Source organism: Tetrahymena thermophila, assembly GCF_000189635.1.
Source record: "Tetrahymena thermophila SB210 genomic scaffold scf_8254418, whole genome shotgun sequence".
NCBI classification, from domain to species: Eukaryota; Ciliophora; class Oligohymenophorea; order Hymenostomatida; family Tetrahymenidae; genus Tetrahymena; species Tetrahymena thermophila.
This window is the reverse complement of record NW_002476200.1, coordinates 695-26,275: the sequence shown is the minus strand read 5'-3', so window position 1 is coordinate 26,275 and position 25,581 is coordinate 695. Positions and strand designations below refer to the sequence as shown.

General features: G+C 23.1%; 8 protein-coding genes across 8 annotated transcripts; all 8 read left to right on the top strand. All coding sequences in view use genetic code 6, as the record gives it.

The window, feature by feature from the left end:
- Window positions 1-321: 321 nt before the first annotated feature.
- Window positions 322-2,235, top strand: TTHERM_01100350 (transmembrane protein, putative; the record flags this gene model as incomplete). The annotated part of the gene is made up of 1 exon (XM_001030290.1): window positions 322-2,235. The coding sequence occupies one exon, from the start codon at window positions 322-324 to the stop codon at window positions 2,233-2,235; it is 1,914 nt and encodes a 637-aa protein (XP_001030290.1).
- A 130-nt stretch (window positions 2,236-2,365) lies between these two features.
- TTHERM_001100343 (transmembrane protein, putative) lies at window positions 2,366-2,588 on the top strand (the record flags this gene model as incomplete). Its single annotated transcript, XM_012799856.1, has 2 exons — window positions 2,366-2,397; window positions 2,453-2,588. 2 exons carry the CDS (start codon window positions 2,366-2,368, stop codon window positions 2,586-2,588), a joined length of 168 nt encoding a protein of 55 aa, XP_012655310.1.
- A 1,067-nt stretch (window positions 2,589-3,655) lies between these two features.
- On the top strand, window positions 3,656-4,087 carry TTHERM_001100341 (transmembrane protein, putative; the record flags this gene model as incomplete). The annotated part of the gene is made up of 1 exon (XM_012799855.1): window positions 3,656-4,087. One exon carries the CDS (start codon window positions 3,656-3,658, stop codon window positions 4,085-4,087), a length of 432 nt encoding a protein of 143 aa, XP_012655309.1.
- A 1,434-nt stretch (window positions 4,088-5,521) lies between these two features.
- Window positions 5,522-7,813, top strand: TTHERM_01100340 (zinc knuckle protein, putative; the record flags this gene model as incomplete). The annotated part of the gene is made up of 1 exon (XM_001030289.3): window positions 5,522-7,813. One exon carries the CDS (start codon window positions 5,522-5,524, stop codon window positions 7,811-7,813), a length of 2,292 nt encoding a protein of 763 aa, XP_001030289.2.
- Window positions 7,814-9,040: 1,227 nt separating this feature from the next.
- On the top strand, window positions 9,041-11,332 carry TTHERM_01100330 (zinc knuckle protein, putative; the record flags this gene model as incomplete). The annotated part of the gene is made up of 1 exon (XM_001030288.1): window positions 9,041-11,332. The coding sequence occupies one exon, from the start codon at window positions 9,041-9,043 to the stop codon at window positions 11,330-11,332; it is 2,292 nt and encodes a 763-aa protein (XP_001030288.1).
- Window positions 11,333-13,394: 2,062 nt separating this feature from the next.
- On the top strand, window positions 13,395-15,671 carry TTHERM_01100320 (zinc knuckle protein, putative; the record flags this gene model as incomplete). The annotated part of the gene is made up of 1 exon (XM_001030287.1): window positions 13,395-15,671. The coding sequence occupies one exon, from the start codon at window positions 13,395-13,397 to the stop codon at window positions 15,669-15,671; it is 2,277 nt and encodes a 758-aa protein (XP_001030287.1).
- Window positions 15,672-17,834: 2,163 nt separating this feature from the next.
- On the top strand, window positions 17,835-20,084 carry TTHERM_01100310 (zinc knuckle protein, putative; the record flags this gene model as incomplete). Its single annotated transcript, XM_001030286.1, has 1 exon — window positions 17,835-20,084. One exon carries the CDS (start codon window positions 17,835-17,837, stop codon window positions 20,082-20,084), a length of 2,250 nt encoding a protein of 749 aa, XP_001030286.1.
- Window positions 20,085-21,859: 1,775 nt separating this feature from the next.
- On the top strand, window positions 21,860-24,217 carry TTHERM_01100300 (zinc knuckle protein, putative; the record flags this gene model as incomplete). Its single annotated transcript, XM_001030285.1, has 1 exon — window positions 21,860-24,217. One exon carries the CDS (start codon window positions 21,860-21,862, stop codon window positions 24,215-24,217), a length of 2,358 nt encoding a protein of 785 aa, XP_001030285.1.
- Window positions 24,218-25,581: the final 1,364 nt, after the last annotated feature.

The window sequence follows — 25,581 nt, the reverse complement described above, 5'->3', positions numbered from 1 at the left end:
TTGATAATAGTCAAATGATTGGGTATTGCTGCTATTATTATTATTATTATTTTTATTTATTTTTAAAACTCTTTGTAATGCTCACTTGTTTGTAATTGATTTATTTTTTATTATAAAGTTTATTTAAATGTCTTCACTATTACAAAATCCTCATCTACTCAACTTTTAATGAAATGAAATAAAAATTTAAGATTCATTCAATATTAATCTGGTAAATTAATCTCTAAAGTTAATAATTTTTTAATTAGAAAAAGAATAAATAAATAAATAATTAATTAAAAATAAAAGAAAACAAAATTACTATTCATATTAAATAAGATAATGAAGATAAATATCTTATTATAGGGTATCAAATGCATAGATATCTATGGAGTCCCTGTTGGAGTCAACTTTGAAAGTAAGGGAGTATATAAAACCTCTTTTGGCGCGTTGATCACTGCAGTCATTTTCATTCTTATTATGCTTTAAACCTACTACTCTGGATTAGATTTAATAGCTAGAAATAATCCCAAAGTCATCACCAGTGAATAATATGTTCGTAACCCTGAGAGAATGGTATTCGATAATGTACAGCAGGTAGTTATGATGGGTTTCAATACTCCTTCTAGCTAGTACATAAGTAATTCATCTATAATTTAAGTATCTGCTATTTTATCAACTGTAAATAAGGTTTTAAACTAAACTACTATGTAATATGATACTGTGACTACAAATACTCCCCTAAGGATAAGGCCCTGCACTATTAATGACGCTAAAGTTGAAAAGGTCTAAGATTATTTTAGAAAACTTCCTCTAAATAGCTTGTTTTGCTTTGATGATAACTAGCAAATCTATGTAGAGGGTGATTACTCTGGAGACTTCTACTCCAGAGTTGATGTCTCTTTTAATTAATGTGTTAATTCTACTAAACCAGGGTCAGTAATTTGTTAACCTTAAAAATAAATTGATAAAGTTTTATCCAATGTTAACTTTTTAGTGTATATGATGGATAAAATATTAGATCCAAACAACTACGAACAGCCTTTTGACTATTAAGGATTCAACATATAAGCATAAGCTACAAATTAGCAATCATAGACTTATACTGCTTATTTTGAAAATTATTACATAGAATCAGATATTGGACTAATACAATAAGATATTAAGAGAACAAAAGATTTTAAATTTGTTGCAACAGATACAACAATCGTTTATAATAATCCTAGTCTTGTGATAAAATTTTCAATGAGACCTTACAAAAATAAGCAATAACTAATTTAAAGATGGTACATGAAGCTTACTGATTTAATTGTTTAAGTAGGCGGTGTGCTTAAGTTTCTTACTGTTGCTGGATTTTTACTTTGCCACCCTTACGCAAAACTAAATTTAACTAAAGATATTATAAATAGCGTTTTTGACTTTGAAGAAAATAAAAAAGATAGCTGCAAATCAAAGTAAAATTTTGATTCAGAATAGAAAGAAATAAAACATTAGGAGAGTTTTTAATTAGATTCAATCATAATGAAAAATCTATCCAAAGAGCAGATTCAAAATATTCAAAATTCTTTGAGTTTATCATAAAAAACAATTTCACCATCTATAAGAAGCTAAAAAAGGTATGATTAAATTGAACAAAAGTTAAAACTAAGATTGATGAAAAACTCAAATAAAATGGATTCTTCTTAACACGATCAAAATAAATAGTTGATTAAAATAGAAACTGGTGATCAGTCTTAAAGAGCTTAATTGCTAGAGTAGTCAAAAACTTAAATTTCAAAATAATAATAATAATAAGAACTTTATAATTCTATTTAGTTAACATCGCCGCGTTAAAATTAAATAAATTAAAAAATTAAAGATGAAATAGAAAATTAAAATGATAACAAGAGCGAATAAGATGAGAGTCTATTTAAAACTGCAATAATAAATAGAATTTAGAAATTAATAAACCCCTTGAAAAAAAAAGTTTAATTGAAAATGAATGATTATTTGAGTAATTTTTCAAATTGTTCTTAAATAAAAACAAATTTGATGGAAGAAGGTATCAAAAAAATCAATCATCGTTCCCCAAACATATTTAACTAGGCATAATCATCATTGATTAAATCTTCATAAAATGATTTTCTTTAGTCTAAATAAAATCAAGAGACAAATTCTTTTGCTGATAAATTTGAAATTTAAGAAGAAGGAATAAAATCTGACTATTACTTCAACTTTTACAAAAAATCTAAGAAAAATTCATTAAATTTATCTTGAATTATTTATGGATTTTCTTTATATGTTAATTTATTATTTATTAATTTTACACTTTTTTTTTCTATAATAGAGTGAATTTTCAACAAATCAATGATATGCATGCCTAATTGTGAAATCTTAGAAAATTCTAATGTGCTCTTACAATCACCCACTTTAAAGGAAGTATTCATAGAGTGATGATCACAAATCTTAAAATAATTTCTTTTTAAAAAATTAGAAATTTTAAAAGAAGTGCAGAAAAAGTTGATTTTAATTAAATTCACCGTTTAAAATTTAACTTGAAATACTTATTTATGATTGCTTCTAATATATTTTTGTTATAATTTATAGCTAATATGTTTTATGTAATTTGAATACAGCTGTTTGATTAGATATTTTGAATTTCTTTGTTTATTTTGCTTATTAATATTAATCCCATATTCACACTGTAATTTTCCCTTTTAATAAAGTTCAAAATTTTTTAACATAATTTAAATTAATTAATACCTCATAATAATGTCAAGATTATCTGCTAATTAACAAATTATTTAATTTCATCAAAAACCATTAATCTCTTTCTCTCTTTCAAAAATAATCTTTATATTTTTACAAGAAAAATAATTAATTTTTCTCCTCACATCTAGGAAACTGTCATTATTTTTTAAATAAAATATAATACCTCACCTTTCATTATAATCTATTACTATTATTATTAAAGTTACTATAATCAATTTTATTCTAATTATTTTTTAAAATCTTATGCATTTATTTAAATATATTCCCTAAAATAAGTAGTGCATTATTAGATTCTTATACTGAAGATTTTATTAAAAAGGATAATTTAAGGCTCAAGATTCTCAATAGATAGCTATATAAGAGGAAAAGTGTGGTCTGGAGTAAAATTTTTTAGACTAGCTTTTTTAAAAAAATAGAGGACCCATAAACATCCAAACACGTCTGCTCTTGGAAATAGTTTTAATATTGAGTTATATAAGGCCTTTTCTATTTTATAAAATAATAAAAAATTGATTACTTAATTATTTTAACGACAACCACAGCTTTGCTAAAAGTACATCAAAATCTCATCAAAGTAGTAATAGGAATTCAAGATAATTAAATTAAGACTTATAATAAGATTTATATAGTTTTTAAATAAAAAACAATTAAAATGAATACTAAAATGGTTAAAATTAGAAAATTTATTAAGACTTAAAAAATATAACCAACTCAAATAACTTACCTTTAAACGATCAATCCATCACATAATATAATAGAAAATCTCGTAAGGAATACAGACAATTGAGTAGCATTACAAACAACACAAATAAATCTACTGGAAATATCTTTGAAGACAGCGCTTCTCCATTTAAAAGCTAAAAGAATAATCATAAAATGAAATATATTAACATTTCTTAAAGTTACCTCTAGCAAGGATTTCAAAATGCAAAATTAAATCACCACAAATTTACTGATTCTTCTGCTTTTTAAAATTCAACTAACACCTCAACTTTACCATTAAGTAATAGTAATAAGTAGAATTAGAGATACTAAGCATCATTAAAATCTACAAATTTCCTTCGTTTAAATAAATAAGAGTCTGAAAATCATAGAATCTAATAAATAAAAGAAAAATTAAATCAAATTAATATCCCTCAATTTCTTAATCCTCAGCTGCATAGCAATTAGAATAGCAATAATTAATTACCAAAATCATCTGCTAGCCTAAGATCTAATATTAAAACAAATATTAATTCCATTAATGTGTTATAAGGAATAAGCTAAATAAGCTAATTGCAATAGTAACAAGAAGACTTAAACTTTGAATAGAAAGAGTAATAGCTTGAAATGCTTTTGCTAATAAATAAAAAATTGAATAATATTGAGCGCTAGTAGCTAAAAAAGCAAATATAAGATATATAAGTGCAAAAAGCGTAGCAATTCGAAGATTTTATTTTTGATAAAATAAAAAAGGATTTACAAACATATTAGGTTACAAATCACTATACTTGTGAGAATTTAATCGAAACATTCTTAGGAACTATTAAAGATTTATCAAAATTTAAAAATCCTAAAATTGTGATCAAATCAATAGGAAGAAACTTCGGTCACCTTTAGCACCCACTTGAATTTTTGTAATTTGATCAAGTTACTAACGTAAAAGAAATAGAAACATAAATTTATTTAAAAAAACTTGCTCTTGCTTGTTGTAAAGTAGAAGGAGAAGAAATACAATTCAAAACCAATAAGAAGTTACTAGATGGATTATTAGAAATAACTACAAAACTTGAAGAAAAGCTGCTCATATATTAAAAAGACCATTTTTCTGAAATAACGAATTAACTTATGTCTAAAAACGATTAAATAAGAAGTAATTAATATTTTTATTTAATTTAAACATTTCACTCTATTTCTTTATTCATACTTTAATAATTTTGATAGAAACAGAATAGGAATTATAAGAAAAATATATTCAATTAGATAGAAAGGCTTAATACAAAGAACTAAGAGAAACTATTGATTCTAAATATAACTTAAATATGCGCCATATAGAACCAAATCTATTAATTCATATAAATAAAGACAAGCTTGGAAACTTCTCCAATCTCTGTAAAAGGAGTATAAATATTTTTAAAAATATCGATGGAGTTGTTTTTAAACTCAAAGAAGTTATCAATTAGATTAATGTAAATTGATTAAAAAAATAAATGGTATCAAATAAAATTTTAACTATCCAACATAAATTAAATTTAAATTGTAAATAAACTCTCATATAAGCAAATAAAAATTAATATTTTAAATATCAGCTTAAGTTTTTCAATGATTAAAATACTTTAATTTCCTAATAAAACTAATCATTTCTTCTTTAAATTATTTCCTAAAAAGCAATATATCAACATGTTTCTATAATAAAATTTATATACTGTAACAATAATTGAGCTGTGATTGATAGATTATTTAATTAAAAATTTTTTTATTGTAATTGAGGGTCATTTTAGATTTCACTATATTCCCCTTTTTCTTAATATAGTAGGAAGAGGCGAGGCGGTATACTTTATTTATAAATAGAGCTTTTTGTAATACTTAGTATATATTTTGATTTATATTTTATAATAACATTTATTTAAATCTTTTGTATTTCATTTATTTATTATATTTTTAGCTATGTTAGATAATATTAAGATTAATTACATTTTTAGCTTTACTTTCAAAACTTAAAAATTAATCCTTTTTAGATAAATAAGTAATTATTTAAATAAATAAAAATAATAGTTAACAAAATTAACAAACATTCATTTAAAGTAATATAATGAAATTATCAGTCTTGTTATAGGCTATCAAAGGTATAGATATCTATGGAGTTCCTATTGGAGTCAACTTTAAAAGTAATGAAGTACATAAAACTTCTTTTGGTGCGTTGATCTCTGCAGCCATATTCATTCTTATTGCGCTTTAAGTTTACTATGCTGGATAGGATTTAATCTCTAGAAATAATCCCTAAGTCATCACCAGTGAATAATATGTCCGTAACCCTGAGAGAATGGTTTTCGATAACGTGCAGCAGGTAGTTATGATGGGTTTAAGTACTTACACTAGCTAGTACATTAGTAACTCATCTATAATTTAAGTATCTGCTATTTAATCAACAGTAAATAAGGTTTTGAACTAAACCACTTAATAATATGATACTGTGACTACAACAAATCCCCTAAGAATAAGACCCTGCACTATTAATGACGTTAAAGTTGAAAAGCTTTAAGATTTCTTTAGCAAACTTCCTCTCAGTAGCTTGTTTTGTTTTGATGATAACTAGTAAATCTATGTAGAGGGTGATTATTCTGGAGATTTCTACTCGAGAGTAGATGTTTCTTTTAATTAATGTGTTAATTCTACTAAACCAGGGTCAGTAATTTGCTAACCTCAAAAATAAATTGATAAAGTTTTATCTAATGCTAGCTTTTTAGTGTATATGATGGATAAAATATTAGATCCAAACAACTACGAACAACCTTTTGACTATTAAGGATTCAACATATAAGCATAAGCTACAAATCAGCAATCATAAGCTTATACTGCTTACTTTGAGAATTACTATATAGAATCAGATGTAGGACTAATACAGAAAGATATTAACAAAATAAAAGACTTTAAATTTGTTGGAACAGAGACAACGATCATATACAATAATCCTAGCCTTGTTATAAAATTTTCAATGAGACCTTACAAGAATAAGCAATAACTAATGCAAAGAAGATACACAAAGCTTACTGATTTACTAGCATAAGTAGGTGGTGCACTTAAATTTCTTACTGTAGTTGGATTTATAATTTGCCACCCTTACGCAAAACTAAATTTAACTAAAGATATTATAAATAGCGTTTTTGACTTTGAAGAAAACAACAAAGATAGCAGTTAACAAAAATAATAGGATGTTTCAGGATAGAGAGACAAAAAAAGTGGTGAATAGGATAGCTTTTAATTAAATTCAATCCTTACGAAAAATTTAACCAATAAAGAGCAGATTTAAAATGATCAAAATTGTTTGAGCTTATCATAAAAAGCTTAAGATCTTTCACCATCAATAACAAGCTAAGCAAAGTATAACTAACTGGAGTAAAAACTAAGATCTAAGAAAAATACACATAAAATGAATTTCTCTTAACTTAACCATAATAATCAGTTTATTAAAAAAGAAATCTAATTTGATAATCAGTCATAGTAAGCTTAGTTTTTAGAGTAGCCAGTAATTCAAATTTCAAAATCACAGTAAATTTAGAATTCTATTTAATAGCAAATCTCTCCTGAAATTTATACAGAAAGTAAAGATAATAAAGAAAAGTAAAATGATAGCAAGAGCGAATAAGAAGAGAATCTATTTAAAACTAAAATAATAAATAGAATTTAGAAATTAATAAACCCCTTGAAACAAACTGTTTAATTGAAAATGAAAGATTATTTGAGTCATTTTTCAAATTGCTCTTAATAAAAAACAAATTTGATGGAAGAAGGTATCAACAAAATCAATCATCGTTTAGATATTCAAAATATCCTTCATTAACTCTAAGAAATTGAAAAACTCAAAAAAATTGTACTTGATGAAGATTAAATAAAGCTGTTTGAAATTTTACCAAGACCTGTTTTGAAAAATAGTTAAAGTAAAATATAAACAGACACTAAAAACTAGTTTTTTGAAACCAAAAATCAATCAGAAGAAGAAAAAGTAAATGATGCTTATAATAGTTTATGTAATATCTTAAATAAGCAGAAAAAATCCCAAAGAGATCTACAGCTAATTTAGCTTTTGGACAATAATATGTATTTGTCTCTTAAAAAATTTGGCCTATTATCTAATAGTTGTGAAATTTCTCTAGAAAACAAATATTCTCATTCTGATGAAGTTGTAGAATACCGTAAAGTATTAAACTTATCGCCAAGCTCGATTAAATCTTCATAAAAGGATTTGCTTTAATTTGAATAAAACTAAGATACAAATTCTTTAGATGATAAATTTGAAATTTAAGAAGAAGAAGCAGGAATAAAATCTGACTTTTACTTCAACTTTTAAAAAAAGTCTAAGAAAAATTCATTAAATTTATCATGAGTAATTTATGGATTATATATATATATAAATATATGTGGGTTTGCTATTAAATTAATTTGATACTTTTTTTCATTCTTCTTTATTAAAATATCAAAAATTAAAATATTCCCAAAAAAGTAAGCTTGTAAATTATCTTAATTAAATTAAAACATTAAATTTCGCTTATTGTAAATTGAAATGGCATTTTACTCTAATTTTTTTTTAAAAATTTTGAAGTAATCATACTCAAATTTTGAAATACAAACAAAAATTTTAATTATTAAATTTTCAAAAATCTTTCAAATTATATTCTTTTTTATGTATGGAAAATGAAGTAATATTAAAATTTTGTTACTTTCTGTAAATTTAATGAAATCAAGATAGATTGATTATATATTAATTAATTTTCTGTTTATTTTCACTTTAGAAAATCACTTTCCAAATTAAAAATAATTGAATAAATATACAATATTTGCTTTGATTGAATTATGAATTTATATAAATTTAGAAATTATTTATTAAGTAAATGTAGAAAGTGAGTTTTAGTGGCAGCACTAAATTCATACATGATAATTAAAATTTGAATTATGAATGTGAAATTTAAATAATAATATGTAATGTCAAAATAACTACAAATTTATGAATTCAGGTTTTTTTTAGCAGCAGAGGCAGCTAAATGCCTTAAGAATTAATTTACTTTTTAAAGTTAGAAAAACAACCACTCTCTCTTAAAGGAAATCAAAGATATAAATATTTATATATTTCCTCTTTTTCTATTTAAAAACAATAAAATATTTAAAATATTTTAATATTTTTCGGGGTATTATCTCTACTATAAACACTTTTCTTATTATACTTTAAAGCTATTTTTGAGGTTAATATATAATCTATAAGAATAATACTAAGATGGTCGCTAATTAATAATTTAAAAAACTCTGTTGACAATACTCACATGATTGGAAATTGATATTAGTATTATACTGTATTTATTTATAGAACTCTTTGTAATGCTCACTTGGTTATAATTGATTTATTTTTTAATATAAAATTTATTTAAATGTTTTCACTATCACAAAATCCTCATTTATGGATTCAACTTTTAATGAAATGAAATAAAAACTTAAGACTCATTCTATTTTAATCTTGGCATATTAAACTCTAAATTCAATAATTTTTTGACCAGAAAATGAATAAATAATTAATTAAAAGTAAAACTAAACAAAATTAACATTTGTATTAAATAAAATAATGTAAGTAACATTCTTATTATAGGCTATCAAATATATAGATATCTATGGAGTCCCTGTTGGAGTCAACTTTAAAAGTAAGGAAGTATATAAAACCATTTTTGGTGCGTTTATCTCTGCAGTCATTTTCATTCTTATAATGCTTTAAACCTACTACTCGGGATAAGAATTAATAACTAGAAATAATCCCTAAGTCATCACCAGTGAATAATATGTCCGTAACCCTGAGAGAATGGTTTTCGATAACGTGCAGCAGGTAGTTATGATGGGTTTCAATACTCCTTCTAGCTAGTACATCAGTAATTCATCTATAATTTAAGTATCTGCTACTTTATCAACTGTAACGAAGGTTTTGAACTAAACCACTTAATAATATGATGCTGTGACTACAGCAATTCCCCTAAGAATAAGACCCTGCACTATTAATGACGTTAAAGTTGAAAAGCTTTAAGATTTCTTTAGCAAACTTCCTCTCAGTAACTTGTTTTGTTTTGATGATAACTAGCAAATCTATGTAGAGGGTGATTACTCTGGAGATTTCTACTCCAGGGTTGATGTTTCTTTTAATTAATGTGTTAATTCTACTAAACCAGGGTCAGTTATTTGCTAACCTCAAAAATAAATTGATAAAGTATTATCCAATGTTAGTTTTTTAGTTTATATGATTGATAAAATATTAGATCCAAATAATTTTGAACAACCTTTTGATTATTAAGGATTCAACATATAAGCACAAGCAACAAATCAGCAATCATAAGCTTATACTGCTTATTTTGAGAATTACTACATAGAATCAGATGTAGGACTAATACAAAAAAATATTAAGAAAACGAAAGACTTTAAATTTGTTGGAACAGATACAACAATCATTTATAATAATCCTAGTCTTGTGATAAAGTTTTCAATGAGACCTTACAAAAATAAGCAATAACTAATTTAAAGATGGTACATGAAGCTTACTGATTTAATTGTTTAAGTAGGTGGTGTGCTTAAGTTTCTTACTGTTGCTGGATTTATACTTTGCCACCCTTACGCAAAACTAAATTTAACTAAAGATGTTATCAATAGCGTTTTTGACTTTGAAGAATATAAAAAAGATAACTTTACAACAAAATAAAATTTTGCTTCAGATTAGAAAGAAATAAAGCATGGTGAATAGGAGAGTTTTTAATTAGATTCAATAATAATGAAAAAACTATCAAAAGAGCAGATTTAAAATATTCAAAATTCTTTGAGTTTATCACAAAAAACAAATCCTCCATCTCCATCCATAATAAGGTAAAAAAAGTGTGATTAAATTGAACAAAAGTAAAAACTAAGATTTAGGAAAAAATCTAATTAAATGGATTCCTCTTAACACAATTATAATAAATAGTTTATTAAATAAGAAATTGGTGATCAGTCCTAGCGAACTTAATTGCTAGAGTAACCAAATACTTAAATTTCAAAATCATAATAACAACTTTATAATTCTATTTAGTAAACATCGCCTTAAAATTAAATAGATATAAAAAATAAAGAGGAAATAGAAAAGTAAAATGATAACAAGAGCGAACAAGAAGAGAATCTGTTTAAAACTAGAATAATAAATAGAATTTACAAATTAATAAACCCCTTGAAATAAAATTTTTAATTGAAAATGAAAGATTATTTAAGTTATTTTTCAAACTGTTCTTAAAACAAAACTAATTTGATGGATAAGGGTATTAAAAAAATCAACTATCGCTTAGACATTCAAAATATTCTTCATTAACTCTAAGAGATTGAAAAGCTCAAGAAAATTGTACTTGATGAAGATTAAATAAAGCTGTTTGAAATTTTGCCAAGACCTGTTTTGAAAAATAGTTAAAGTAAAATATAAACAGATACTAAAAACTAGTTTTTTGAAACCAAGAATCAATCCGAAGAAGAAAAAGCAAATGAGGTTTATAATAGTTTGTGTAACATCTTAAATAAGCAGAAAAAATCCTAAAGAGATTTACAGCTAATTTAGCTTTTGGACAATAATATGTATTTGTCTCTTTAAAAATATGGTCTATTATGCAATAGAAGCGAAGTTCCTCTCGAAAGCAAATATCTTGATGCTGATGAAGTTGTAGAATGCCCCAACATATTAAACTAACTGTCATCATAATTGATTAAATCTTCATATAATAATTAGCTTTAATCTGAATAAAATTAAGAGACAAATTCTTTTGCTGATAAATTTGAAATTTAAGAAGAAGGAATAAAATCTGACTTTTACTTCAAGTTTTACCAAAGATCTAAGAAAAATTCATTAAATTTATCTTGAAATTATTTATGGATTATCTTTATATATTTACAAGTTGGTTTATTATTAATTTTCAACTTTTTTTTCTTTTTTAGTGAAAATTTTCAATAATCAAAAACATATATGCATTTGTAATTGTGAAATCTTAGAAAATTATATTATTTCAATGAATTAAATAAATTTATGCATGTGCAATTGTGAAATCTTAGAAAATTCAGATGTGCTTTAACAATCACCCATTATTTTTTTAATATTTAGACATAAGTTTTCTCACAAACAAAATTTATTTATTTTAAATGCAAATAGAAATTTGTTTAATGTTCATCTGATTCTTACTCGAATGATCGTTTTATTTGACTTGATTAATAAAAACACATGCATTTAAACTACTGGCTATAATTTGAAAAAGTGAATACTTTTTTTTATTAAATTAGAAAATAACTAACTATTAATAGCTATTTAAAATTTTGTAATTTACTGATTACATGATGTAAAAGATAGGCATATTTTTATGCATTTAAAAATAAAATAAATGCGTTCATTCATTTTAGCCTAATTCAAAATTCAATAATTCACAGAATTGTTTTTTTATTTATTTATGTAGAGTGAGAGTAAATATTTTTTACAAATATAATAAACAATCAATTTGCTTTTATTTTATTTACAAATATTATCATTACTTTTATTAAATATATATTTTTCAATTTAGTAATCTTTAAATCGTACCGCTGATCTTAATTAATTAAATAATTAATAACCATATTTTTATTGATTAATTAATAAATATTTTAACATAAAGTTAGGTCTTTTAGCTAAAAAGTCTAAAATCCTATCTATAAATTAGAAAATAATTTAAGTATATCATTTTAAAACATTTAAATAGAGCTTTTAAGATGAATGATAATATTTTTAAATATATCATCTATCTTTTCTTTTTAGGTATCTTATTTTGTATGTTATTTATAATAATATTTTCTTATTTAGATGTAAGTATAGATCTAAAAAATAATACAGCTCATATGATTACATAATTCAGATTTCAAATTGAGATTCTAGCGTGCACTATTAATAAATCAGTATTATTTGCGTTATGCCTATTTTGATAAAATTTTCAATTATTGTATGTAAAATTAAGATTGATATATACGACTATCATATTTATAGCAAGTCGTATTATAAGTAAATTTTATATATGATAAAGCACGATGTAAATACTAAATAACGATAATAAAATTTTTTGATAACTAATCTCTATTAATTGTAGAAAAATTATATTGGATTTTACTAAAAGATTTTATTTTTTAAATGATTTACAGTTTATGTAAATCTCATAAATATTAAATAAATATTCACTTATTCATTCATTCATTTTAAGTTCTCTTTGTATATTTTAAGAACAAAACTATCTCAGTTAACTCAATAAAATGAGGGAAGAGTATTCAGGTTTTAAAATTTTACTTAAAAGACTAGTTATAAAATATAAAATGAGTTATTAACTGTATTAATTAATTAATTATTTATTTATTTATAATTACAAATCTAGTAAATAATAAAATTTCAGAAAACATAAGATAAATATACTTACTTCTTAATAATTTTACCACAATATTTAATGAAATTCAGTGAATAAAAATTTTTAATATTTATTCAAGCAATCTTAAGTAATGGAATCAATTTTTCTTATGACATATATTAAACATATGGACTTTTGCTAATATAAAAAATACTATTTTATCTTGTTTAATTAAAATACCATAAAAATATGGAAGGATTACTTTTTGAAAATAATACTAATTTAACAGTAGATTTCTAAAAAATACATTTTTTATTTTTCATAGAAAATTACATTATCTTAAGTTTAAAGAAATGTTTAATACTTTAATTTAATTCATGCTTAATAAAGTTAAACAGCTTTATTTACAAATAAATCAATCAATGAAGAAAATCATTTGTGTCATAGGAAGTGCTTAATTTAAATGCTCATAACGAATTCTTTTAAAATAATTAATTCTTTTTAAAATTAAACAAACTAAAAATCTTTTTATTTGAAATTAACAAAGACTTTTTCAAATTCTTACTAAACATGAAAGCTCAAATATTTTTTGATTCAATGAAGAATTTTGATATCTATGGGGTTCCTGTTGGAGTCAACTTTAACAATCAATAAATTCATAAAACGTCTTTCGGAGCGATTATTTCATTGTTTGTCTTTATTGCATTTGGGTTATAATTTTATTAAACAGGCTAAGAACTCTTTGACAGAAACAATCCTTAGATAATTACCAGTGAATAATATGTTCGCAATCCTCAAAGAATGGATTTCGATAAAAAATAATAAACTTTAATGATGGGCTTTAGCACAACATCAAGCAAATACATCTCTGATCCATCAATAATTTAAGTAAATGCAACCCTATCAACAATCAAAAATGTATTTAATGAAACTAGCTAATCTTATTCAAAATAAACTACACAAATTCCTTTAAGAATTAGAGCTTGTAAAATAGAAGATATTTAAGTTGGCAAACTCAAATCCTTTTTTAATCTTTTGCCTTTAAACTAAATGTTTTGTTTTGATGACAACTAAGAGGTTTTTATAGAAGGAGATTACTCTGGTGATATATACACAAGAGTGGATGTAGTATTTAACTAATGCGTTAACTCAACTCTCAATAATTCAGTTGTATGCTAACCTCAAAAAAAGATTGATTTAGCTCTATCAAATGTTAGCTTTTTAGTTTATATGATCGATAAAATACTTGATCCTAGTAATTTTGAAAATCCTTTTGACTATTAAGGAATAAATATTTAATCGTAAGCGTCTAATTAACATCCTATATAATACACAGCTTATTTTGAAAATTACTACATAGAATCTGATGTGGGTTTAATTTAGAAGGATGTTTAAAAGGAAAGAGATTTCATTTTTACTGGAACAGATAATACTATTATGTACAACAATCCTAATCTTGTGATGAAATTTACAATGAGGCCATATAAAAATAAATAGATCCTAATGCAGAGAAAGTACATGAAATTTACTGATCTATTTGCTCAGTTAGGTGGATTACTTAAATTTCTAACTATGATTGGATTTATTTTAGCTCATCCATTTGCGAAGCTCCATTTGAATAAAGAAATAATAAACAGTGTATTCGATTTTGAATTCTTTTCAAAAGACTGCTAAAAAAGTGGTATCATTCAACATTTGAAATAAAAAAATGAATAAAAAATTATGGATACTTAAGAAAAAAATCTATCACCTTAAAACATTTAAACAACCTAATATTAGTAAAACTAAAATACTGAATAAATGAATTTAAAGTTAAAACAAATCCTAAAAAGCAAATCTCCTATTGAAAAAAGGTAGTCGAATTTTAGTAGAAATTTTGAAAATTTTTCCTAAAAAGCTAACTCTGACTCAGAAGAATCACACAATTTTAGCTTAGGAATATCTAAATTGATGTAATCTTAGTACTCTCCTATGAGAAAAAATTCGGTATTCAGATAAATAAAAGTAGATAGACCAATACAGAGATAATTAAGTAAATCTATTTAACTGTCAGAGGGCAATAACAAAGTAAAAGAGCAATAGATAACTGAAAATGTATAAATTTTAGGATAAATCATAAGCAATATCTAAAGATTGTTAAATCCCATCAAAGAGTTTATCAAGTTATCACCCTTTTAATATATCTCTTACTTTTTTTTTAGCCACTCTAAGAAATCGCAAGAAGATAAGGCTTTGATCAAAGAAGGCATTAAAAAAGTCCAAAGCCGCTTAGATATTTAGCATATACTACATAAACTGTAAGAGATAGAAAAGTTAAAGCAGATTGTGCTGGATTAAGATCAAATTAAACTGTTTGAAATTTTGCCAAGACCTGTTTTAAGTAACAGCCAGTAATTAACAGAATAAAAGCAGTCAAATTAATATTACGAAACTAAAAAAAAGACATATGAAGAAAAAGTAGAAGAAGCTTGCAGTAGCTTAATAAATATATTAAACAAACCAAAAAAATCACAGCGAGATATCTAATTAATTTAATTGTTAGACAGTAACATTTACAAAATTATATAACAATCAGAACAAGCGCAGGAAAGAAACCCCCCTTTTATGACAGAAGATTTCAGCAGCAAATATAATCAAAATGATGAAATATTAGAAAATAATAACCAATAATAAATAAATACACTTCGATTGAAGGAATCAAATACATTGCTTAAATTTTAAAATTAAAATCAAGATCTTGAGATGTTTTCATAAAAAACAGAAATCTCAGATGAAATTGGAGTTAAAACTGATTATTATTTTAATTTTTATAAAAAATGTAATAAGAATTCTTTAAATATTTCTTGATATGTATCTATTTTTATTCTTAAATAATTTTATATATATTGTAATATATCACATTTATTTACTAATGAAATTTAAACTTTTTTATAAGGATTTCAGAAAAACGAATAAGTACAAAAAAAGGCTTAATGTTTTTAATTTTTTTCTTTGCTCCCCTTGTATAAAAAAAGCATTGTTAAATTTGATAAAAAAATTGACTTCAAAAATCCGAATTTTATAACAGAAATACATCTTTATATTTTTCATGTAATATTAATGAAAATAGAGATGATTCGATCGATAACTTTCAAGAACAATTTTAAAAAAGTTAAGATGAAATAAATATCTAAATAACTAACTAGTATTAAAATAACTTAAGGTAAAACTAAAAAAAGTAAGATACTTAAATTTATACATAATATAATATAAAATTGAATAAAAATAACTCAATATTCATAAATTGGATAAAAATAATCCTTAATTCACATTTAAATTATAGTTAAAATGTAGAATGATTAAGAATTATAATTATTTTACTTGTTTTTACTTGGTTACCATATTAAATTAAAATGAATTATGATTATAATAATTTACTTACTGGCTTTATTTAATTCTTTAAACAATTTACTTAAAATTCTTCGTTTTTAATATTCACTTTTTGATTTTTTTTGCAGGTAAATATTGATTGATTGATTGATTAAAATATCTTTTCTTAGTTCAAATAAAAGTAGTATAATTAAGTAGCCGTCTGTCTGCATATAAAAATAGTATTTTTTTGTATTATTTAATCAACTAACTCAATTTTTTAAAATAAAAAACCATTTATTTTTAATGAAATCAACTTTATTCTATAAATAATTCCAATAAAATGTTTTATTTTTTGTAAGATAAAAGAATAAATTAATTAAAAATGAATGAATATAAATTTTTGTATTTAAATGTTAAGTTTGTATTCATTAATTTAAGGAAAAAGCAGTAGAAATAAATATCCAAAAAATACTTAAGGCTTTAATACTTTAACTTGAAACAAAAGAAAAAAAAATATGTTTTTTTATCTTAGAACATGAATTAATAAGCGTAACTAAGAAAATAAATTATTTTATCTTACAAAAAATTTTTAATGTCAATAAAGATAAAAAATAGTTTGTCGAAGTCAGTATTTATTAGTTAAAAATACATCAAGTAAATAAATAAACGATTATTTACTAACTAAAGCATATACTATAACTTAGATATAGCTAAGATATTAAAAGTTAAAATTCTTTCTTCGTGTTTTAAAAAATACAGATTATTTTAACTAGGAAATTTTATTAAGTGATAGGAAAATAAATAAATTATTAGTTTAAGTAGGCTATCTAGTTGACTGATAAGCTGACTCAGATTTGCGTTTTATTAAATTATGTTGAAAAATTATTGCAAACATAAATAAAAATAGGGTTTATATAGCAATAAAAACAGGAATCTTATTGAATAAAATTTCTATTAAGAAGGTAGCCATTTGCATGGTAAAACATCTAAGATTTGTACTATATAGTTTATTTATTGGCAACCTTATCAAATCTATTGTTATAGTGCTGTTATATATTTTTAATTAATTGGTTTCTTAATGGACTGATTTTTCAGTGGATTTAGATAGAATGAATCTAAAGATTGTTTTTTGTTTTTGAACTAATAGCATAATTAACTTTTTTTTGAATGAAATTTAAGTAAATAAATATCATTCATTATGATAAATATATATATATTATTTATTCAAATAAATATATTTTATTTTAATTTCATAAAATATTTATAAATTATTTTTTAAATGCTTTTATTTATTTAATTGCATTTTATTACAAAAATACACTTTATTGATAAATAAACAAACAAACAAACTAGATAAAAAAATACAAAATTAGTTTTAATATCTCGATTTTACTTACTGCCAAAAATCTCTTAATTTTTAATTTGGTTAAAGTCATACAAATTTATATAGTAAATTAGCAGCATATTATAAAGATATAAATGATTATTTTCAAAAACTTTGTTAATTTAAGTAAACAACCATATTTCCTATTTTTAATAATAATTAACTAAATAAAACAAGTATAAAAATAATTATTTTGGAAATAAAACCTTATTTTTATCTATAAAATACAAATGAAAAGTGGTTATAATTTATTTAGCTCATTAAAAAAAATAGATATGTATGGAGTCCCTGTTGGAGTCAACTTTAATAATCAGTAAACTCATAAAACATATTTTGGAGCTATTATTTCGTTTTTGGTTTTTATTGCATCAAGCTTATCATTTTACTAAACAGGACAAGATCTCTTTTACAAAAATAATCCTTAGATAATTACTAGTGAATAATATGTTCGCAACCCACAAAGAATGAATTTTGATAAAAAGTAATAAACCGTAATGATGGGCTTTAGCACAACATAAAGCAAATATATTTATGATCCTTCAATAATTTAAGTAAATGCAACATTATCAACTGTTAAAAATGTTTATAATGAAACTAGCTAATCTTATTACAAATAAAATTAAAAAATTCCTTTAAGAATTAGAGCTTGTAAAATATAAGATATTTAAGTTGAAAAAGTCAAATCCTTTTTTAATCTTCTACCATTAAACTAAATGTTTTGTTTTGATGACAACTAAGAAGTTTTTATAGAAGGGGATTACTCTGGTGATATATACACAAGAGTGGATGTAGTATTTAACTAATGCGTTAACTCAACTCTCAATAATTCAGTTGTATGCTAACCTTAAAAGCAAATTGATATTGCCTTATCAAATATTAGCTTTTTGGTTTACATGATAGACAAAATAGTAGATCCAAGTAATTTCTAAAATCCTTTCGATTATCAGGGATTCAATATTTAAACATAGGCATCAAATTAAAATCCAATTCAGTACACTAGTTATTTTGAAAATTACTACATAGAATCTGATGTGGGTTTAATTTAGAAGGATGTTTAAAAGGAAAGAGATTTCATTTTTACTGGAACAGATACTACTATTATGTACAATAATCCAAACCTTGTAATGAAATTTACTATGAGACCATATAAAAATAAGCAGATCATAATGCAGAGAAAGTACATGAAATTTACTGATTTATTTGCTTAATTAGGTGGTTTACTTAAATTTCTATCTATGATTGGATTTGTTATATCTCATCCCTTTGCTAAACTCCATTTGAATAAAGAAATTATAAACAGTGTATTCGATTTAGACTTTCTTTAAAGGAATAAAACTGATGATATCAAAGATAATGATTGCGATGATAAAAATAGTAATTAAAAGAATTTAATTTCTTTAAACTAATAAACTATGTTAAATTTATAAAATGGTAAAAATTAAGACTAAATTTTGAAGTTTGAAGATATGGATAAGATTTCAAGTATATAAGATAAAAAACCATAGCTGAATGCATAAACTAGTAAAAACCAATATGGATTTTCATTAATAAATGAGAGATCAAACATACGTTGTGAAGAATCTCCAAATTTTAATCTAAGAGCATCTAGATTTACTTAATAATCAATCTAGAGTTCTCCATATAGAAAAAATTCTATAGCAAATAAGATATTTAGTTAATTAAAGGCTGATAGAATAATTTAAAAGCAAAGAAGCAAATCTTTTATCTAATTAGAAAGCCAAAATCAGTCAATTTGCTAATAAGCTGCTGCTGAATAAGCATAGTTCTTAGAATAAATTCTTAAAAATATCTAAAAATTATTAAATCCTATTAGAAATATTATCAAGTTATCTCCATTTTAATATATTTCTTACTTCTTCTTTAGATACTCCAGCAAATAAAAAGTAAACAAAGCATTGATAGAAGAAGGTATAAGAAAGGTTTAAAGCAGATTAGATATTTAACACATCTTACATAAGCTTCAAGAGATAGAAAAGTTAAAGCAAATAGTTCTGAACGAAGATTAAATTAAGCTATTCGAAATTTTACCCAGACCCATATTAAGTAGCAGTCAGACTCCTAAATAAAATTAATAGTAGAATTAATTCTACAACACTGAAAAAAAATCATATGAAGAAAAAGTAGACGACGCTTATAATAGCTTAATAAATATATTAAACAAAACAAAAAAATCACAAAGGGATATCTAATTAATATAATTGTTAGACAGTAACATATACAAAATTATATAATAATCAGAACTAGGGCAAGAAAAGAACTCCATTTTGAAAGAAGATTTCAGCAAATTCTACCAAAATTATGAACAATTAGAAAACAAGAGTTAAATGAATATAAATATGTTTCCAATATGCAAAGAACTAAATTTATAAAAATTTGAAAGCTAAAAAGAAGATCTAGAGCAGAATTCATACAAAACAGAACATTCTGATGAAGCTGGAATTTAAACAGATATTTACTTTAATTTTCCTCATTAATACAAAAAAAAATCACTAAACAATTCTTGAATTAATTTAAACCTAATTTTTTGTTAACTTACTTACTTATTGAGTTTTACAAAAAACATAAATAAATTATCTATACAAAAGAATTTGATATCATAACCTTTATTTATTTATTTATCAATTAATATTTTATGACTTACTTACTTACTAATTGTTTGATTAAAATCTCTTCAAATTTCTTTTTCACGCATTAACTTAAAATCTGTATGTAAATTAATTTGTAAACTGAAATTACTTCAATTGAATTTTTAGTTGTAAGTAAGTTTTATGGACAAATAGAAATATTAATATTTATTTAAATAGTTATGACAAAATTATATGTATTTTATTCAACATATTTAAATTATTCATCTTATGTCTTCAACTTAAGTTAATATTAATCCTTATAATTTTATTTATTTATTTATTTGTTTTTATAAATTAGCAATAAGAACATTTATTGAAAACAGAAGAAGCATAAAAATTAAAAAATGACGTCTTTCTTAATATAATTAATTGAAAATAAATATTTATTAGTGTTGGCTACAATAAAGTTACTTCAAAAATAAATTCAACAAAAAATTCTGGTTTTATTAAAATTATATTATTGTATGCAATTAATTATCTAATTATGGAAAGTAAGTTTTATAAATAAATTTAAAAATTTTAAAATTTCTAAGTTATAGAGATTGAAGTTAACTTGTTTGTGGATATTCATGAATAGATAATAAATAACCTATATAATTAATTAATTATCGATAATAAACTAACTATTAATTAATTCAGAAGTTTTTAATACACAGCTATCCAAATTAGAATAAATAACTTTTAAATATTGACTGACTTGCTTTAGTTTATATTACCTTAAAATTTTCCTTAAATTAATTAACTTTTCGATTGCATTCAACTTTTATTACATTAAAAGGAGTAATTTAACTTCAATAGCATTATTTACCTTAAAATTATATACATTGTTTAAAATTTATAATAAAAATATTTCCAAAGCTTGATTTACTAAATTCTTTAACAGTATTAAATAAATAAGTATTCATTTTTTTATATTAGTATTTAATTTTCCCTATTAAAGTTATTTGTTGTCTGTCTCTCAAAACAAACTTTTAGCAAACATGAAATAGATTTATATATAATTAATTATAGATTTATTTCTTCATTTTTAATGGATTCATTTTTCAAGTAAATTGATTTTTTAGCTAAAATTTATTTATTGTTACTGAATTTGATTTCTTTTGTTTGTTTAATAGGAATTTGATAATAAAGATAAAAATTATCTTCCTTCCTTTCTTTCTATTTTTTTTTTCTACAATCGAATTTTTTTTTTCTACAATGAAACTTTGTAAAAGTTGAATTTTTAAAATAAAATATTCAAAAGTAAAAGCATTAGAATGATTTAAAATAATTACATACGCTTTTAAATTTAATTTTTTTCAAATAAACGCTTTATTTAACATTTGATTTTGTAATTTTTCAATGAAAACTGTTTTAGATAAAATTTAACTTATTATCAATCATTTTGCTATGTTCTTTACTATTTTTTAGAGATAGAAATAATTTCTATAAGCTTATAATTCATTAAATTTTAAGAAAAACCAATTAAAATAGTTTTAATTATATAAAAAAGAAGAAATAGAGAAATTCGAGTAATATTTATCACAATTAAATGCTTGTATTCTGATTTATTATCAGTTATAATAAATTAATTTAAGTAAAAAATTACTGATTTTTGATAAACAATAAACCTCCAAATTTTTAATAATAAGTAATAGCTATATTTCTAACTCATGAAAGCTAATTAATTGCTAGATGCCATTAAAAGTGTTGACATTTACGGAGTTCCTATTGGGGTTAATTTCAAAAACGAGTAAACCTATAAAACACTATTTGGAGCTATGATGTCTATTTCTATATTTATTCTTTTTGGGTTTTAGTGTTATCTTTCTTGCTAAGCACTATTTAATAAGAGTGATCCTTAAATAATAACAAGCGAGTAATATGTGCGTAACCCTCAAAGAATGGACTTCGACAAAGTACAGTAAACAGTTATGATGGGATTTAGTACGCCTTAAAGCTAATTCCTTAATGATCCTACAATTTTTTAAGTATCTGCTGTTCAATCAAGTATTAGAAATATTTATAACCAAACTTCTAAGGGTTATGATAAAATTTAACAGAACACACCTTTAAGGATAAGACCTTGCACTATTGATGATGTAAAAGTAGAAAAAGTTAAAAATTACTTCAGTAGTCTAAAACTAAATTAACTCTTTTGTTTTGATGATAACTAAGAAGTCTACATTGAAGGAGACTATTCTGGTGATATCTACTCTAGAGTCGATGTTTACTTCACTCAATGCGTAAATTCAACATCAAATAACCAAATAGTGTGCAAGCCTCAAAAATAAATTGATAAGGTTCTCTCAAATGTAAGTTTTCTTGTTTATATGATGGATAAAATATTAGATCCTAGCAATTTCGATAGTCCATTTGACATCTAAGGATTTAACTTATAAGCATAAGCTTCAAATCAGCAGTCATAGCAATACACAGCTTATTTTGAAAATTATTACATAGATTCAGATATTGGCATCATATCATAAGAGATTGAAAAAAAGAGAGATTTTATATTTAAAAATACAGACACAACAATTATTTATAATAAACCTTCGCTGGTTATGTAATTCACAATGAGACCCTATAAAAATAAGCAAATGTTTATGCTCAGAAAATATGTTAAATTTACTGATTTAATTTCTTAGTTGGGAGGATTTCTCAAATTTTTAACGCTTATAGGGTTTATTTTATCACATCCCTTTGCTAAATTATACTTGAATAAAGAAATAATTAACAGTGTCTTTGATTTCTAAATCTACTAAAGTATGAGTGATTAATAAGATAATGCTGATGCTTAAAAAATTAATAATTAGAATGCAATTAATTCAGAATTAATAAGCAAAGAAAAGAATGTTACTGATCAAATTTAATCTGATTAATTAAATCTATAAATTGGGTAGAAAAATGCTCCTTCTTCAGAAAAATCTAAATTAAAAATTATATAAGAAAAAAAAAGACAATCGATATTTCAGTATTAATAGCAGCATTTGTTAAGATAATCTTACAGCGATTAACTTAACAGTAAAATTTTATAAGTAAAAAGCACCTAAGAATAAAATAAACTTGCTCATAATAGCGAGGATGCTCAAAATGTGACATTGGGTTTACCTAAAAGCTCAATATCATAGATAATAACTTCACCTTTGATTTAGCCAATTAGTAAAAATACTACATTTAACGTTTTAAAACTAGACTCGATCAAATAAAAATGTTTAAGTCATACAGTGCTCAGTGAAAGTGATGCTCATAAAAACGATAAATAGAGCTCTGATAATTTATAATTATAGACTTAAATGTTAACGAGCATTCAAAAACTGCTAAATCCTATCAAAAATATTTTAAGATTATCTCCTTTCGAATATATTTCTTATTTTATCACCCAATTTTCTAAAAATATGAAGCAAAAAAAAATATTAATAGAACAAGGAGTTAAGAAAGTTTAAAATCGTTTAGATATTTAAAATATTCTTAATAAACTTTAAGAAATAGAAAAACTGAAATTAATTCTTTTAAATGAAGATTAAATAAAGTTATTCGAAATTTTACCAAGACCTGTTTTAAAAAATGATGGAAATAGTACCTCAAAGCATTAGTCAAACTAATTTTACAATACTGTGCACAAAACTTATGAGCAAAAAGTGGATGACGCATATGGAAGTCTCATCAAAATTTTAAGCAAAAATAAAAAATCGTAAAGAGATATTTAATTGATTTAGCTTTTAGATGAAAATATTTACAAAGCTGTAAACAGTTCTGGCCTTTTAACTGAAAAAGAAAGTAACTAGAAATAAGAATAAAGTAAATATAATTATTCAGATGAAATATTGGAAGAAAATAATTAAATAAAGTCATCTAATAACTCTATTTTCTTCAAGCAAAAAAGTAGAACTAGCAAAGATTTTGATGAAAATGAAGAAGATTCAGATTAATTATCACCTAAAAGTTAAATTCCTGAAGAAAATAAAATGAAAAATATTTATTAAAACTTTTATAGGCAACTAAAAAGAAACTAATCATGCGCATCTTGATTTCCTCAAAAAAAGCAACTAATAGGAAAAATATTTTTATTTTAAAAAAATGTAAGATAATTAAATAATATTATTTGTAATTAATTATATTCATATATACATTCATAAATACAAACTAAGATTTATCTTTCATCTAAATCTGTTTTATTCCCTGATTATATATTGAGAATAAATTAGAAATAGTTAAATAATTTGATGTAGAAACTCATCCATTAAAAAAGACTGATCAATTTTAGTTTTAAAAACTGAAAATTTTACCTAACAAAATTAGGAATAGTAAGTAGATCGATCATCCATCCATTTATTATTTCTTAATAAAGGGAGGGCATAATATATAAATGCTTTAAAATAAATAAATTCTATTATGTGAAATTAGGTTCTGGTTTAGCAAATTGCATTAATCTCTCAAATTAGACTCTTTACCTTCTATAAAAACAGTTTATTTGTTTTGGATTGTGATATTTTGAATGATAAAAACTAATTAAAAACAATAAAGCTCTTTTTTCTTTTTATTTTTATAGTGCTTGCTTTTTTTTGTTCTTTCTTTGTTAATTAATTTAGCTCATCCTTTGATTTTCAAATTTTTACTTTTATTATTAATGAATTAATCTTATTATTTCATATTTTTTCTTCAATTTTTCTTTCAAATTAACTATTTTATGATATATTTTTTCTTAAATATTTAAAAAGTTGGAATTAAATTGGTGACAAAGGTGCATCAGGCTTAGGTTCTGGTTTAGCAAATTGCATTAATCTCTCAAATTTGACACTTAGCCTTGAGTAAAAACAGTTTATTTGTTTTGGATTGTGATATTTTGAATTATAAAAACTAATTAAAAACAATAAAGCTCTTTTTTCTTTTTCTTTTTATAGTGCTTGCTTTTTTTTGTTCTTTCTTTGTTAATTTATTTAGCTCATCCTTTGATTTTCAAATTTTTACTTTTATTATTAATGAATTAATCTTATTATTTCATATTTTTCTCCATTTATTCCTTCTAATTAACTACATAATGATATATTTTTTCTTCAATATTTAAAAAGTAATAATTAAATTGGTGGCGAAGGTGCATCAGGCTTAGGTTCTGGTTTAGCAAATTGCATTAATCTCTCAAATTTGACACTTAACCTTCAGTAAAAACAGTTTATTTGTTTTGGATTGTGATATTTTGAATTATAAAAACTAATTAAAAACAATAAAGCTCTTTTTTCTTTTTCTTTTTATTGTGCTTGCTTTTTTTTGTTCTTTCTTTGTTAATTTATTTAGCTCATCCTTTGATTTTCAAATTTTTACTTTTATTATTAATGAATTAATCTTATTATTTCATATTTTTCTTCATTTTTTCCTTCTAATTAACTATTTTATG